Source organism: Chiloscyllium plagiosum, unplaced genomic scaffold, assembly GCF_037043375.1.
Source record: "Chiloscyllium plagiosum isolate Xiang-an unplaced genomic scaffold, Cpla_swu_hap1 HiC_scaffold_25, whole genome shotgun sequence".
In the NCBI taxonomy this organism is placed as follows: Eukaryota; Metazoa; Chordata; class Chondrichthyes; order Orectolobiformes; family Hemiscylliidae; genus Chiloscyllium; species Chiloscyllium plagiosum.
In genome coordinates this window covers 45,021,762-45,038,169 of record NW_028270163.1, presented here as the reverse complement: position 1 = coordinate 45,038,169, position 16,408 = coordinate 45,021,762, and the positions used below count along the sequence as shown (strand labels likewise).

At 41.2% G+C, this 16,408-nt stretch overlaps 1 protein-coding gene across 3 annotated transcripts in view; it reads left to right on the top strand.

The window, feature by feature from the left end:
• Positions 1–16,408, top strand: part of map2k6 (mitogen-activated protein kinase kinase 6) — a 133,297-nt gene that overhangs the window by 38,388 nt on the left and 78,501 nt on the right. For 2 of the 3 annotated variants that reach the window (XM_088000680.1, XM_088000681.1), the window contains exons 2-3: positions 4,910–4,971; positions 13,918–13,966. In XM_088000680.1, the coding sequence (XP_087856806.1) occupies positions 4,910–4,971; positions 13,918–13,966 (111 nt within the window). Of the gene's footprint in view, positions 1–4,904; positions 4,972–13,917; positions 13,967–16,408 lie in introns of all 3 variants that reach the window. The other variant, XM_043714914.2, reaches the window with a different exon arrangement.

Genomic DNA, 16,408 nt, shown 5'->3' with positions numbered 1-16,408 from the left:
TGATGCGAAGGATGTGGAAGCCTTTCTCATCTCATTTGAAAAGGTGGCTAAACAAATGCAGTGGCCAGTGGCAATGTGGATTTGGTTGATCCAAACGAAACTTGCAGTTAGGGCTAGTGAGGTATTTGCATCACTATCAGAGGAGGTGTCTGGGGAGTATGAGGAGGTGAAAAAAGCTATTTTAAGTGCATATAAGCTATTGGCAACATTTCAGGAATCTAAGGAGGGATCCTGGTTAAACCTACATTGAGTTTTAACGGATCAAACAGAGTAATTTCGATAGATGGGTAAGAGCTTTAAAAATTGAGCAAATCTATGATGCCCTTATTTTGAAGGAATTCAACAATTCACTGCCTGAATTACTGTGAGACCAGGTGGAAGAGCAAAGAGTTAAAACAGCAAGGTTAGCAGCTATAGTGGTTGATCATTATGAGCTGGTCCATAAAACTCAGTTTGGCTTCCAGAATCACTTTCAGTACATGAGGGATAGAAATTGGGGCAAAGAGAAATCCTCACGTGAAAAGGGAAAGATCGATCTCAGTGAAGATCATAAGGATAACTTATCACAGGGTAAAAAGGAAACCCTTGAGGGGGACACAGAAGTCAAAAAGCTCCGGTGTTTTCATTGTAATAAAGTGGGCCACACAAAATTAGAGTGTTGGTGGGCTAGGAGAAAGCCAGATGTAGGAAAACCAGACAAGGCTGGAAGTTTTGTTGGACTAGTAACAAAAAGCACAAGGGAAGTTAGACAACTGTCTCAGTGTGTACAAGATGATCAGAGGTTGATTAAGGAGAAAGTGCCAGATCTGCTTAAAAAATATACATGCAAGGGTAAAGTTTATTCACATAGGCCAGAAGTCGTAGGTAAGGAGGTTACAATATTAAGGGACCAGCATTCTCTCAGCCTGTAATGCTGAAGGATGAGGAGATATGCACTCCTGAGGGACTATTGCCAGAAAAGGTATTGGTAACAGGAATTCATGGTGAGACAAAAAGTGCTCAATTATGTAAAGTGAGGCAAGAGAGTCTAGAGAAGAGTGGAGAATTTGTGGTGGGAATACTTGACAAACTGTCAGCTCCAGGAATACATTTTGTCCTTGTAAATGATATAGCTGATTCACCGGTAGGTGTGCTGCCTACTCTAGTGGAAATGCGGGCAACTGAAGAAATGAAAAATCTTTATTCAAGAATTTTCCCACAAAATTGGGTCACAAGATCACAGAGGCACAGGTTGAACAGGAGAGATCAAAAGGCTCAGATAAGGATGCTGACATCGCTTTATCAGGAACTCTCTTTGATCAGATCAGTGGAACAGAGAAGGAGCAAATAGGTAAACATGCAATATCTTTAGCTCTGCTAAGCTGATTGAATTACAGTAGAAAGATGAGGAGTTAAAACATTTATATCAAAAAGCAGTTATAGAGAAGGAAAGTGAATGCATTCTTGTGTGTTATTACTTAACAAATGATGCCTTAATGAGGAAATGGAGACCATCACACATTCAAGCAGATGAGAAATAGGCAGAGAGTCATCAAATTGTTTTTGCCAGTAGGGTATAGAAAGGAGGTGCTGTGAGTGACGAATGAGCTACCACTTGAAGGTCATTTAGGGGTGAGGAAAACACAGGCTAAAATACAAAGACATTTTTACTGGCCTGGACTACACAAAGATGTAGTTAAATTTTACCAGACCATAAGACCGTAAGATGTGGGAGTATGCCATTTAATCATGGCTGATAGGCATTTCAACTCCATTTACCTGCACTCTCCCCATTGTTCTTAATTCCTTGGGGATCAAGAATTTATCAATCTCTGCCTTGAAGACATTGAGTGTCCTGGCCTCATCTGCACTCTATGTGAATCTCTGCTGGACACGCTCCAGTGCCAGTATGTCCTTCCTGAGGTGTGGGGCCCAAAATTGGACATAGTATTCTAAATGAGGCCCAACTAAAGTCTCAGAAGCACATCACTGCTTTTATATTCCAACCCTCTTGAGATAAATGACAACATTACATTCGCTTTCTTAATCAAGGACTCAACCTGCAAGTTAACCTTTAGAGAATCCTGGACTAGCACTCCCAGATTCCTTTGGACTTTGGCTAGATTAATTTTCTCACCGTTTAGAAAATAGTCCATGCCTGTGTTTTTTTTTCCAAAGTGAAAGACCTCGCATTTGCTCACGTTACGATTTCATCAGCCATTTCCTGGACCACTCTCATAAACTGTCTAAATCTTTCTGTAGCCTCCCCACCACCTCGTACTATCTACCTGTTCACCTAACTTCGTATCATCGGCAAACTTCACCAGAATGCCCCCAGTCCCTTCATTCAGATCATTACTATATAAAGTGAACAGCTGCGGCCCCAACACTGAACGCTGCGGGACACCGCTTGTCACTGGCTGCCATTCCAAAAAAGAACTTTTTATCCCAACTCTCTGCCTTCTGTCAGACAGCCAATCCTCAATCCATGCCAGTAGCTCATCTCGAACATCATGGGCCCTCACTTTACTCAGCAACCTCCCGTGAGGCACCTTATCAAAGGCCTTTTGAAAGTCTAGGTAGATAACATCTACTGAGTTTTCCTGGTCTAACTTACTTATTACCTCTTCAAAGAATTCTAACAGGTTTGTCAGGCATGACCTCCCCTTACTACATCCATGCTGACTTGTTCTAATCCAACCTTGCACTTCCAAGAATTTTGAAATCTCATCCTTCGCGACAGATTCTAGAATTTTACCAACAACCGAAGCTCGGCTAATCGGCTTATAATTTTTCATTTTTTGTCTTGATCCTTCCTTGAACAGGGGGGTTACAACAGTGATTTATCCAATCATCCGGGACTTTCCCTGACTCCAGTGATTTTTGAAAGGTCACAGTCAGCTCCTCCACTATTTCCCCAGAACTCTAGAATGTAACCCAACAGGCCAGGCGATTCATCAATTTCTAGACCTTTTAGCTTTCCTAGCACTTTCTGTTTTGTATTGGCTACCATACTCAACTCTGCCCCCTGACTCTCCTTAATTGTTGGGGTATTACTCAGAAAAGATTTACAAGGATGTTGCCAGGGTTGGAGAATTTGAGCTATAGGGAGAGACTGAGTAGGCTAGGACTGTTTTCCCTAGAGTGTTGGAGGCTGAGGGAGACCTTATAGAGGTTTACAAAATGATGAGGGGCATGGATAAGATAAATGGACCAAGTCTTTTCCCTGGAGTGGGGGAGTCCAGAACTAGAGGGCATAGGTTTAGGGTGAGAGGGGAATGATATAAAAGAGACCTAATGGGGCAAGAGTTTCACGCAGAGGGTGGTACGTATATGGAATGAGCTGCCAGAGGATGTGGTGGAGGCTGGTATAATTGCAACATTTAAAAGGCATTTGGATGGGTATATGAATAGGAAGGGTTTGGAGGGATATGGGCCGGGTGCTGGCAGGTGGGACTAGATAGGTATGGGATATCTGGTCAGCATGGATGAGTCAGACCGAAGGGTCTGTTTCTATGCTGTACATCTCTATGATTCTATTTCTCATGTCTTCTGCTGTGAAGACTGACACAAAATATTTATTAAGTTCTTCAGCTATTTCCTTATCTCCCAGCACTACCCTTCCTGCATCAATTTGGAGCGGCCCGATGCCTACTTTTACCTCTCGTTTCTTTCTTATGTATTGAAAGAAACATTTATGATCATTTCTAATATTACTGGTTAGCCTACCTTTGTATTTGATCCTCTTCTTCCTTTTTATCCTCTGTATGTTTTTGTAGTTTTCCCAATCTTCTGATTTCCCAGTGTTCTTGGTCACTTTATAGGCTATCTCTTTTTCTTTGATACATTTCCTGACTTCCTTTGTCAACCATGGCTGAGTAAGTCCCCACACCCCAGTCAAGATAATCTTTCCTTTCTTTGGGATGAACCTCTGCACTGTCCCCAAATACACCCAGAATTCCTCCCATTGTTGCTCTATTGTCTTTCCTGCTAGGTTCTACTTCCAGTTGATTTTTGTCAGTTTATCTCTCATGCTCCTGTAATTGCCTGTATTTAACTGTAACACCATTACATCCGATTTTGCCTTCTCTCTTTCAAACTGCAGACTGAACTCTATCATATTATGAACGCTGCCTCCTAAGGCAGCGTGTCATACATGTCAGCTAATCAGAAAACCACAGGTAGTAATAAAACCTGCTCCTTTAATACCTATTCCAGCATCACTCACCATAAGGAACCAAGACCTATAAATAGAGAGGTGGGACATACCACCAGCACTTCAACCAGAGACTCTCACTGATGATGTCACCCAGTATGGTGACGAAATGCCTGAATACAAACCTTCCAGTTCAGCGAGCTAACTTACAGACTTATCATCATTCTGAGCTACAAATCTTAAAAATTGCTAATACGCTAATTATGTTCATGACTACATGCACTGTATTTTGCCTTCATCGCATTGGCAGTTGTCATTTCTGTTCAATATTTGTTGAAGATTAATCACTGGGAGGTCATTCTTACATTACAGTTAACACTGATGTATTTTATTTCACATGGTTAATTTCCTCTAATACCATCGTGACCTTGACTATCGCTGTGATGTCTTTAATGTCAAGACTGTGTCTTATGAAGAGTGGTGGAACTTTCAAAACAGAACTAGATAAATAGTTAACCAGAGAAAAAGGAAATGTAAGGCTATAGGAAATGAATGAATGGATGGAGTGGAATGGGAGTAATCGGATATGGCCTCCGAAGAGTTGGCACAGACACGGTGGGTCAGAATGACCACATTCTGTGCGGCAAAACACAGAGTAAAAGTCATAAAACAGGAGGGCACAATGGCATATTGTGAAGCTGTTTGAATCTTATGAAAGGTGCTGGATCTCAGTTCATCATCTTTTTTCTGTGGTTTATGCCTTTAACAGGTAAGAAAAAGAGCAGGGGACTGAAGTTATCGAAGGAAGTTTTTGAGCAACCGCAGGCCAGCCCCACGTAAGTAGCCACAACTTTGTGAACCTTGGGATCATTCAATGCTAGCCATTATTGCGGAAGTTTTTTTCGTTAAAAATCATAGAGCATGTGCAAGGGCTGGCCAGGTGGCCAGTGTTTAGCATAATGTTTTGAAAAGGTAGTTTGATCAGAAATAGGACAGCTCGCTGTTAGTGGTATGAATGAGAATGAAAAACCATGGCTATCTTTATTAATTGGAGCTGGGATTGTTGCATGATATATGTAATAAAACAATTACATGTTGGCAAATTTGACTGTCCCTGAAAAACTTGTTTTTTGGTCTCTTTGAGAAAACAATTTGCTAAGTGAAGGAAATGACTTCCACAGGAATCAATGTTTCCTGTGGTAACAGTCGGGTGTGGACTAGGGTTGGGATGGTGAGGTGGTGATGGTTGATTACAAAGGCCCTTGAGGAGGGGTGGAGAGAGAAGATGAGGTAGAATTGAGTTGCTATTGCTCATACGGGAGAGTTTTGGTTTGTATTTGCTGATGAGGAAGTAATCTCAGCACAGCCACAGGACCAGTCTATTCAAAGGTTCAAGTCCCTGGGCATTGAAGGCAGATAAGTTATCTGACATCTTTAACATTGAATAATATGTTCAAAGAGGGAAGATTTAAAAAAAAGTATTAATGTTGAAACAAAGAAGGACATGTGAAAAGTGGGCTGGTGGCTTGCTTCAAGAGGTGGATTTTAAGAAGTGTCTGGAAGGAGGGGAGAGATTTGTAGAATTGGATCGGTTTAGGGAAGAAATTCCAGAGCATGAGTCCCAGGCAGCTGAATATGCAGATGAAGGCCTTCAGGAATGTGGATCAAGTGCGGGAGGACCAAGGGAGGCAACAGAGTTAGGAAGATGCACAGCTACGAAGGGATTTAAACACAAGGACTTGAATTTTACTCAAATGGTGCTGGGGCTTGGGATGGCACTGCAAAGACAGGGCAAGGGAGGCAGGATTTTGGAGGATCTGAAGTTTATGAAAATTAAGCTAATTAATATGTTGGAGAATATTGTTAAAATTTGTGTCTAAAGCTGACAAATGGCAGAAGACTTAAATGGAAAGCTGTTGGGCTAAAGACAGGTCATGTTCAACAGGTGGATGCATTTGTAATGGAAAGTGTTTGAAACAGAACCTTAGCATGGAGTTGAATAGGATGCTGAGGTTGTGAATTACGTTCCCTTCTCCTCTTGTTGAAATGCTTTGCCTGTATTACTGCGTGCTTCTATTTCAGTACCTGAATTATACCAGAATAATTTCATTGCTGCATTTGAAGGGATGCTCATATGATGATTTGATATGACAAATATCTTTAAAATGTATGAAACAACATGGACAATATTTTACAAACAAAGACATGACTCACAGGATCATAAGAATCTGAGTTCCACAAATTCTAGTGGGCATTTGTATTGCAATTGTGACTTGGATCTCATCTGTTATCGTTAAATAAAAGATACGAGAGGTGCTATTGTCTAGATGATAGTGGCACAAGGTAAGGAGAGGGTGAATGCAAACTTTTAACTTTGCAGAACGTTGATTATGAGTGTTTAAAAACAGATCTGTTTGATACACTTGATTAAAAGATGATGATGTCACTAGCAATGCATGAGATAAAGAGCAGGTATATGGATGAGCACTTGGCACGTCATAACATTCAAGGCTATGGGCCAAATGCTGGTAATTGGGATTAGGTTAAAGATCAGGTGTTTCTCAGATGGCGGGCAGCATTCATGGGCCGAAGGGGCTTTTCTGCACTGTCTGCTTCTGAGGTTCTGTAGTTCCCTTTTTATAGAGATATCCTACTAGTATTTTACTGTCTCTCTCCTGGTTACTATGTACCCCTGCTGGGTCGAGACAGTCATGGAGCCTTCACCCTTGATCCAGTTCATGGCTGTACAGCAGATCCTGTTGATGATGACCCTGGAATAACCATAGCCACTCCCAAATGCTGACCACCCAACTCCTCAAAGTCCACTTTGTAATAATTAGAATAGTGGGATTGTTCAGTGTGATATGCGCTTTTTGTCCAGAGCAACTCAATATTATCCATACATCCTGTTGGGTATTACTTTCAGTCATAGAGATGGACAGCACGAAAGCAGATCCTTCGGTCCAATCCATCCATGCCGACCAGATATCCGAATCTGATCTCTTCCCATTTGCCAGCACTTGGACCATATCCCTCTAAACCCTTCTTATTCATATACCCATCCAGATCCCTTTTAAAAGTTGTAATTGTCTCAGCTTCCACCATTTCCTCTGGCAGCTCATTCCATACATGTACCACCCTCTGCGTGAAAAAGTTGCCCCTTAGGTCCTTTTTTATATCTTTCCCCTCTCATCCTAAACCTATGCTCTCCAGATTTGGACTCCCCCACCCCAGGGAAGAGATTTTGTCTATTTATCCTTTCCATGCCCCTCATGAGTTTATAAACCTCTATAAGGTCACCCCTCAGCCTCTGATGCTCCACAAAAAACAGCCCCAGCCTGTTCAGCCTCTCCCTATAGCTCAAATCCTCCAACCCTGGCAACATCCTTGTAAATCTTTTCTGAATCCTTTCAAGTTTCAAATGTTCTGCATATGTATTTATGCTTTGATTACCACATAAACACTAGTACCATAAGAAGTGACAGGAAGTCTGATTTTTCACATTATATAACATTCTCAGAATTGAACTATTTTGGTTTCTTCTTCCTGTCTTTGATGCTGTTACTTCTATGAGCAGATTTGTGTTTGATGGAATTACCTGTCTGTTCTCAGTTACAGATTACAAATGTATTTTGGTACTTGTCAGCTGTTTGAGGGAATGTTTAATTGCTCAGTGACAGAGTTTGCAGGACTTTTAAAAGTAAATGTCATTGTTTTTCATGCCGCATGTCCCATAATGAAATTCGGTTTTATTTTTGAGCCCCGTGCTCTTCTCTCCGTTTTTAAGATTCTTACTTTACTGCTTTGATCAAATGTGTTGTCATGTCCCTTTTCATCTGACTGGATCTCCATCTGTTTACTCCTGTTTGTTCTCCCCATCTCCTCCTTCCCTTCAGTGACCATGGAACTATTTTATTTTCTTGCTGATTATCAAATTACTAAACTGAAAAGGTGATTCCACTTCAAAGCATATAAAGCAATTTTAGTACATTCTGTGATAAATGAAAATTATCCTTTGTTTCCCTTTTAAGGAAGCCACATGAGCTGTTTCTGAAGTCTTTTGAGGTGTACAGCACGGAAACGGACCCTTCGGTTCAACTCATCCATGCTGATCTGACATCCTAACCCTAATCTAGTCCCATTTGCCAGCACATGGCCCATATCCCTCTAAACCCTTTCTATGCATGTACCCATCCAGATGCCTTTTAAATGTTGCAATTGCACCAGCCTCCACCACTTCCTCTGGTAGCTCATTCCATACACATACCACCCTCTGCATGAAAATGTTGCCCTTTAGGTCCCTTTTTATATCTTTCCCTTCTCACCATAAACCTATGCCCTCTAGTTCTGGACTCCCCCACACCAGGGAAGAGACTTTGTCCATTTGTCCTATCCATGCCCATCATGATTTTATTAACCTCTGAGGTCACCCCTCAGCCTCTGACACTCCGGGGAAAACAGCCCCAGCCTATTCAGCCTCTCCCTATAATTCAAATCCTCCAAACCTAGCAACATCCTTCTAAATCTTTTCTGAACCCTTGCAAGTTTCACAATATCCTTCCAATAAGAAGGAGACCAGAATTGCATGCAAAATTCCAAAAGTGGCTGAACCAACGTCCTGTACAGCTGCAAATGACTTCCCAACTCCTATACTCAGTGCCCTGACCAATAGAGGAAAGCATACCAAATCCCTTCTTCACTATCCTATCTACCTGCAACTCCACTTTCAAGGAGCTATGAACCTGCACTCCACGGTCTCTTTGTTCAGCAACACTCCCTAGGACCTTACCATTAAGTGTATATGTCCTGCTAAGATTTGTTTTCCCAAAATGCAGCACCTTGCATTTATCTAATTTAAACTCCATCTGCCACTCCTCAGCCCATTGCCCCATTTGATAAAGATCCTGTTAAACTGTGAGGTAACCTTCTTTGCTGTCCACTTCACCTCCAATTTTGGTCTCATCTGCAAGTGAAGTGATGAGATTGAAGAGAAGAAATGTCCTGAATGGATAAATATACTATTAAAGGGCAGTGTGTTTCAGTCTTTGAAGTCTGTTGCACGATGCTTATTCTCTTTGACTGTGTGAAACATAAAAACATTAATAAACCCAGATAATTCTAAATGATGTTTACTATTTATCTGAGATTCACTGAAAATTAGAAACCTGTAACAATGAAGTTGTCTTTTAAAAAATTAAAAGACAAAACAAGCAAAGCTACTTTCACTGCAGTTCAGATGGCTGAGGTGCTCTCTGCAAGCAGCCATCAAAGTTATCATTCACTCACGATATGTGCAGTCCCTGTCCCAAGTCTGTTCTATTGATCCTGTGTTAACCTTCTCAATGGAGGGGAAACTGTGACTTGAGGTGTACCAGATAAGGTGAACATTTATTTGCTGAAACCACAGTGTACTTATTGAAGATATTCAATTAATAGACTCAATAAATTCACTCAAAAAGTTTTCTGACTTCCTGTGGATACTCTGCAAAAGAATTCAGTAAGTTTTCATTTAAAGTTGAGCCATTGAACATTGTTTCACTTTAATGTTGATAAGTTAGTTGGTCAAGTATTCCTGTTGATCGTTGTGAGATTTAACACTGCGGCCTGGTGACTTTGGCTGGCGCCTCTGTCCTTACCTGCCTGACCTTTGGCTCATACCTTCTTCCTTCTCTGTGATTCACCCAGGTGTTGCTTCCCTCTCCTGGACTCCCATTCCCATTCATGATCCAGATTCCATTCCAACTGAAGTCGTGGAAGTGCGAGTCTCCAGAGTTCAGAAAGGTCGAGGTCTTTTCAATCGGTGTTCCTTTTCTGAAATGATTTTCAAAGTTGCTGCTGCTGTCCAGAGAAGTGGCAAAGGGAGAGCTTATTTTAAATAAAAGGGCGATTGTAAAAACCCCAACACCTTTGAAAAAATTGGGACTTGCATTTTTACAACAACAGACTTCTAACTTCTGGATCTTGATGGGATTGCAGGTCCAGGAGCAGGGAGGAATGTGAGGTTGGGGAGGGTGGGATCAGCCCTAACTCGGAGGGTGAGGAAGTGGATAGGGCTGGCAGTGACGAGGAGCATCCGTGAGTGGGATACTCAGGAAGCAGGATTGCTGGTGAGAAGGAGCCACTGTAAGAGCAAGTTACACTTTTCTTATCTTTTAAAAGAAGATTTAAAAATTTCAGTTAATAAATTGGAATTTAACAAAGCAAAATATTTACTTAAAGGGTGTACAATGTTTTAATTTTTTCTCTTTTATAAGAACATTCCAACAGAATTGGATTACAATTGTAAGATTGGTTCCTATAGGAAACAGTGTTTCACTTCAAGTTGTGATGTTCAGAAATACAGCCACAGCCTTAAGCAAGGACATACTGTACAGTGTGATACATGTGTGTGAACGAACATCATAGTTAACTAGAAATTAATTTCTGTTTTTTCTTATTATTATAATTACATAATATTTCATTTATTGGAATATGCCTTGAAAATTTTACCATTTTAAAAGATGGATATTATCTAGAGATCAATTGTTTAAAAATTTATTTCCATGAGCTAAATGTGACTTTGTGCCAAGTGGAATAGCTGATATCCTGTTGTATGTAAATCTATGATTCTTGTAGCTCTGTTAACCTTGCTTTAAGGCTTTGCTATGAGCAACATTGCCCTTGGTATCTTGTATTGCACCAAGTTCCATTTGTCTGTTGCCTGTGTTTGTTTTCTTACATTTAAACAGTGCCTCAACTTCAAAATTCTCATCCTTATTTTCAAATCCTATCATGGCTTTGGCCTTCCATATCCCTGTAATCTCCTTCATTCCTCTCATTCTGGAATTCTTGATTTTTAATATCATGGCATCTCTATCTTCAGTTGCTTGGCCTTTAAGCTCTGGAGTCACACATCGGCTAGACCAGGTATGCACAGCAGATTTCCTTCCCTAATTAGTGAACCTATTGGAGTTTTATGACAGTGGTTACATGGTCACCATTAGGCTAGATTTTGAAATCCAAATTTCATTGAATATAAATTTTACCATCTGCCACGATGCAAATTGAACCCATGTTCTGAGAACATCAGTCTGGCATTCTAGATTATTAATCCAGTGACATAGTCACAGCATCACTGCTTAACACTTCAGTTTAACAACTGAGAGTAGGCTATTGGATGGTAATTGGCTGGCTTGTGTTTATCATGTTTTTTTTATGCTCAGAATGCACCCAAGAAATTGGTCCACAGTTTCGGGTAGATGTCATTGTTGTAGCTGTACTGGAACAGCTTGGCTTGGGGTGAGGTGTGGCATGGTTTAGAGCACAAGTCTCTACTACTATTACTGAACATTGTCAAGGCCTATAGCCTTTGCAGCATCCAGTGCCTGTAGCCGTTTGTTGGTATCATGTTGGGTGAATTTGTTCTCCAGGTAAATTGAATTGGCTGAAGGCTGACATCTGTGATGCTAGGAACCTTCAGAGGAGGCTGAGATGAATGGTCCACTCAGCACTTCTGCCTGAAGATTGTTGCAAATGCTTCAGCTTTGTCTTTTGTACTGCTGAGCTTTTATTTATTCATTTTATGGGATATGTACATCACTAGCTAGGCCAACATTTATTGCCTATCTCTAATTACCAAGCAGATGTTCAGAGTCAACCATGTTGCTATGGATCTGGAATCACATGTATTCCATACCAGGATAAGGATGGCCGATTTCCTTTCTGAAGGACATGGGTTTTTCCTCACAATTGTTTCATTGTCATTATTAAACTCTTATTTTCCAGATTATTATTGATTTCAAATTCCACCATCTGCCGTAGGGGGAGTTTTGAACCCTGGTTGATGAATTAATGATCCAGTGATAACAACATTAGGCCATTACCTGCATCTTCTCCCATTATTGAGGAGGAGATATTTCTGGAACCTCCTTCTGCATTGTGATATTCGCCTCTGTCAATGTGCCTTGTTCTCATTGGCCTAAGACAAAAATTTCCAAAATTTCACTGGCCAAAGGCATTTTCCTGATTTTGTAAGAAGTTGTATTTTAGGATACAGAAGGTATTATTCATGAACATTATCAAAGTTCCAGTCAGGTGCATGGAGAGGACGACCACAAGAACTTTTGATGTATGCTCCTTTCAGAGCTTTTCTTGTGTGTCTCTTTGTGGTCAGGAAGCAAATCACAGCCAGGGGGCTGGGAGCTCATTTTAAAGGGGCGAATCAGAGATAAATAAGTTGGAAATACAATGACTTGTGTGTTTGCTTTGCCTGAGGGGTGTGAATCAGAAAATCGACATCTGTTTGGATGGGGTGTAGAAATATTCCTGGAATAAAGAGCAATTCTAGGCTCCTGTTTTAAATATGCTTCGTATTGTTTATGTACATGAATATAAGGCGAAGTTTGTTTTCCCTGCTGTCTGGGGGGGGGGGGGGGGGGAGGGAAGAGAGGTGAGGATGGGGGAGTGGTTGGGAGGTTGGCGGGGGAGTTGCTAGCGATGTGGGAGTGGTATGTAGTTGTTAGCTGAGGATTTGTCCTGCTGTACAGTTAGTCCAGAGCAGGAATCTGTTGCATTGTCAGTATTACACGTAGCTACACAGCCAGACCTGTCAAGTAATAATTAGCCCTGGCCTTTAGAATTGTAATATGCACATCATATGGCCTATGTACTGTATTTGTAGACTTTCCTTCATCAAACAAATGCAGAAATAGCATCAGTTCTTTGAATTGCAGGGGTAGGCCATTTGGCCTATCTTGTTGATGTCAGGAATCCCAAAGAGATACAGGTCATTCTGGTATAATGCGCGTTTCGTTAATGTGTATCAGCTGTAATGTGATTGATGAATTGGGGACAGTGTTTCTAAAGCACAAACTTTTAAAATAATTTCATCACTAACATTTTAATCGCTGTTTCTAAAGCGCGATTTTTCTGTAACACGGGATTGTACAAGAACGCACCCATTGTGTTATAGAAGAACTTCCTGTATTCATTCATTCAGTCTTGGTCTCCCGCTCGTTGCCTCAGCCCCTTTCCAAATTTTTTTTTTCTTTTTAAATCTATCCAGGCTCTGCTTTCAGCATTGCTATTGTAAGTTCATTTTGTGTTTTAACTCATACGGAAGATAAGTTTTCACAGGGTATTCGTTGTCAGGGTGATGATGTGTTTTTAAGGTATTCCTAATCAATCTGTTCAGTGATGTTGTGACACATTTGAAACCCAAAACCCCTGCCTCAGAGATAGCACCACTCCCACTGCTCCACTGAAGCCCCTTGGTGTGTTTTCCAAAAATATCATGCATTCAAGAATTCACTCAAATACCCACAGCATTGACTTACCAATCGATGGGAATGATTTTTGTTAACTTAGCAACTTAAAATCCTGAATACTTTAGTGTACGTCCCCCTGATCATCAGTTTTATGCTAACAAAAAGAATCTCAACTTATCCAGTCTGCTTTCTCATTCAGCCTCTTGTTCGCAAGATCTTCTTTGTGACTCTCTTCTGGACCCTTAATGTGGACTTGATGTTGTATTAACAGAACTGCAGATGCTGGAAATCAGAAACAAAAACAGACGTTGCTGGAAAACCTCAGCAGGCCTGGCAGCATCTGTGAAGAGAAGTCAGAGTTAATGTTTCGGCTTTGGTGATCCTTTATGGCTCTGAGGAATCCATCTGGCTTGACATTTCATTTGCAGCTTGAACCATATGGAGCATGTTTTCTCAGTATCCCGCATGTTGTAATGAGTTCCTGAGTTTGCTCTGAAGTCTTGTGTAAGCTAAAATCCTTCTGTTTTCTCTCTGCAGTCCACCGAGAGACCTGGATTCAAAGGCCTGTATTGCTATAGGTGAGAAGGTAAGAGTCATTCTATTTACTCCCCTAATGACTCCCTCGCATTGAAATACAGCATGTGGAAAGAACATGACATGAAACCATTATTTTAGATTAGATTACTTACAGTGTGGAAACAAGCCCTTCGGCCCAACAAGCCCACACTGCCCCGCCGAAGCGCAACCCACCCATACCCCTACATTTACCCCTTTTACCTAACACTACGGGCAATTTAGCATGGCCAATTCACCTGACCTGCACATCTTTGGACTGTGGGAGGAAACCGGAGCACCCGGAGGAAACCCACGCAGACACAGGGAGAATGTGCAAACTCCACACAGTCAGTCGCCTGAGGCGGGAATTGAACCCGGGTCTCTGGCGCTGTGAGGCAGCAGTGCTAACCACTGTGCCACCGTGCCACCCACACGGTGAGATGTGGTTTCACAGCCAAGCTTTATGTCTCAAATTTTGTATCATCCTTTTTGTGTTGAAGTGCTTAAGAACAAATCTTTAAAAAAGTACAAAGTGAATGAATAGTCCTTTTTATGCAAAAAAATGTTTTTTTTTCAATCTGGAAGCTTCCTGTGGGAGTATTGTCATGTCATGAGTTAATTCATAGCTGTCCAACCCTTTAGTATGGGTGGGCCGTAGGCACATGTCAATTTTTCTCTTCCTTGGAAGTCTGGTGAGCAAGTTTCTGAAAGGGTCCCCATAACAGTTACTAAAAACAATACATTGATCATGTAAATGAGTGATTAATAGAAATGACCATTAAAACGCCCAGCAGCAAAGCTCATTAAAAAGGGTTTTTTGGTTAAGAGGCAAAGCTAGAGAGAGAAAAAGGATCAGCCTCAATCAGCGATGACTGGGGAATGGAGTGGTGACGGGCTGAGCTAAGGAGTTAGGTTTAACTAAAGCTGATCTTGAGTCCCTGCTGGATAACTCTCCCTGAGCTGGTGGAATTAATGTGAAAGTGGGGGTCAGATATGACTTGACTTTCACCCCGGAGTATCCTGCTGTCTCAGCCTGTTTTATCTCTCTTCTCCTCTTTTTCTTTTCTGCACATTCTTGGCTCTTTGTCTCTCATTTCTGTATCTTTTCTCACTCCTTTCCCCTCTCTGATCCCCTCTCCCCATCTCTCTGAAATCCTCCTCCTCTGTCTTATTCCATCACTGTTCTTGTCTTACCCTGTTTCCTTTAACTTCAAATACAAAATGCCATGGGGTGTCGCGCTCCAACAGTTTGCATTGCTTGGTGAAATGAAAGTGGCTAAGTTGTTTATTTTTACTGGGAGCATTAAATGTGATTTGGTTAAAAGCAATTTCTGTTTCAGCAATGAAATGCAAGTAAAATTAGCAGGAGCAATCTGATGGCCTATCAATTCCCCCATTCACCAACACAACCCACCTTGCCGTTTCCTGTCCACCATCTGAAACTCATTGCCTTCTCCCATTCCCAAAATCTTCCACTGACACTTCACTGTATTTCAAACTCTGGCTTCAAATAAAGCATAAATAAAATTTAAGATGAGCAGTATACTTGACATCATTTGTCATCTGGTCTGTGATCCTTCTCGTGCAAGGCTGTGTAATGATTAATTATAGGAAGCATATGAAAGAGCTGTAAATTTGTAGACATCAAGATGCTCTGGCTCATAGGTCAGATGCCCCTAAGTTAAATGTTTGCTTAAACACTCAGACAAGAGATACGTATGACAAAATGTAATTTTTAAGATTAGTTTATTTCCTACAAAGATAAAAGAACATGGAATTTTACAATGAGAGAGCCTAGTCGGTCTAAAAGGTATTGATGCTGCATCCAAGCCTCCTCCCTACTTTATCAGATTGGACTTGTTTAGTTAACAGGGCACTGCTGATTTTTGATATTGTAGTCCTCTGTCCTTGAGTTGGTAGAATTGTTGAGAGTAAAGGCTCTTAAGTGCTTGCATAATTGTCTGAGAATAAGGGATTGTTATGTATTTTCAGGTCTTCAGTTGATTGAAAGGGCTCTTGCAGCACAGTGGTAGCGTCCCTACCCTTGAGACAGGCAGCCCTCGTTCAAGTCTCCCCTGCTCCACAAGGGTGTCATATCATGTCTGAACAGGTTCACTAGAAAATATCTCAGAAATGATTGGATGAACACCAGAAGCTGTGAAAATCTTGAGGTGGTGTCTCCACCTCCAGGCCAGAAGGTGCAGGTTCAAGTCCCACCTGCTCCAGATGTGTGTTCTAATATGTCTCAACAAGATGATCCAAAATATTGAGAAGTCAAATTCTGGCAAACACCTGTCAGATTTTCTACCCAAACTTGCAAAATCCAGCATTTCCAATAAGAGCAGGCACATTTGCTCTTCCTTCCAATTTAATTGCAATGTTATTGTCCAGTTGCAAAATTCTTTCTGGCTGCAATGCTTGTTCACCACATGGTTAAAATAAAGAAAGATGATATTATTGCCAGATATGGTTA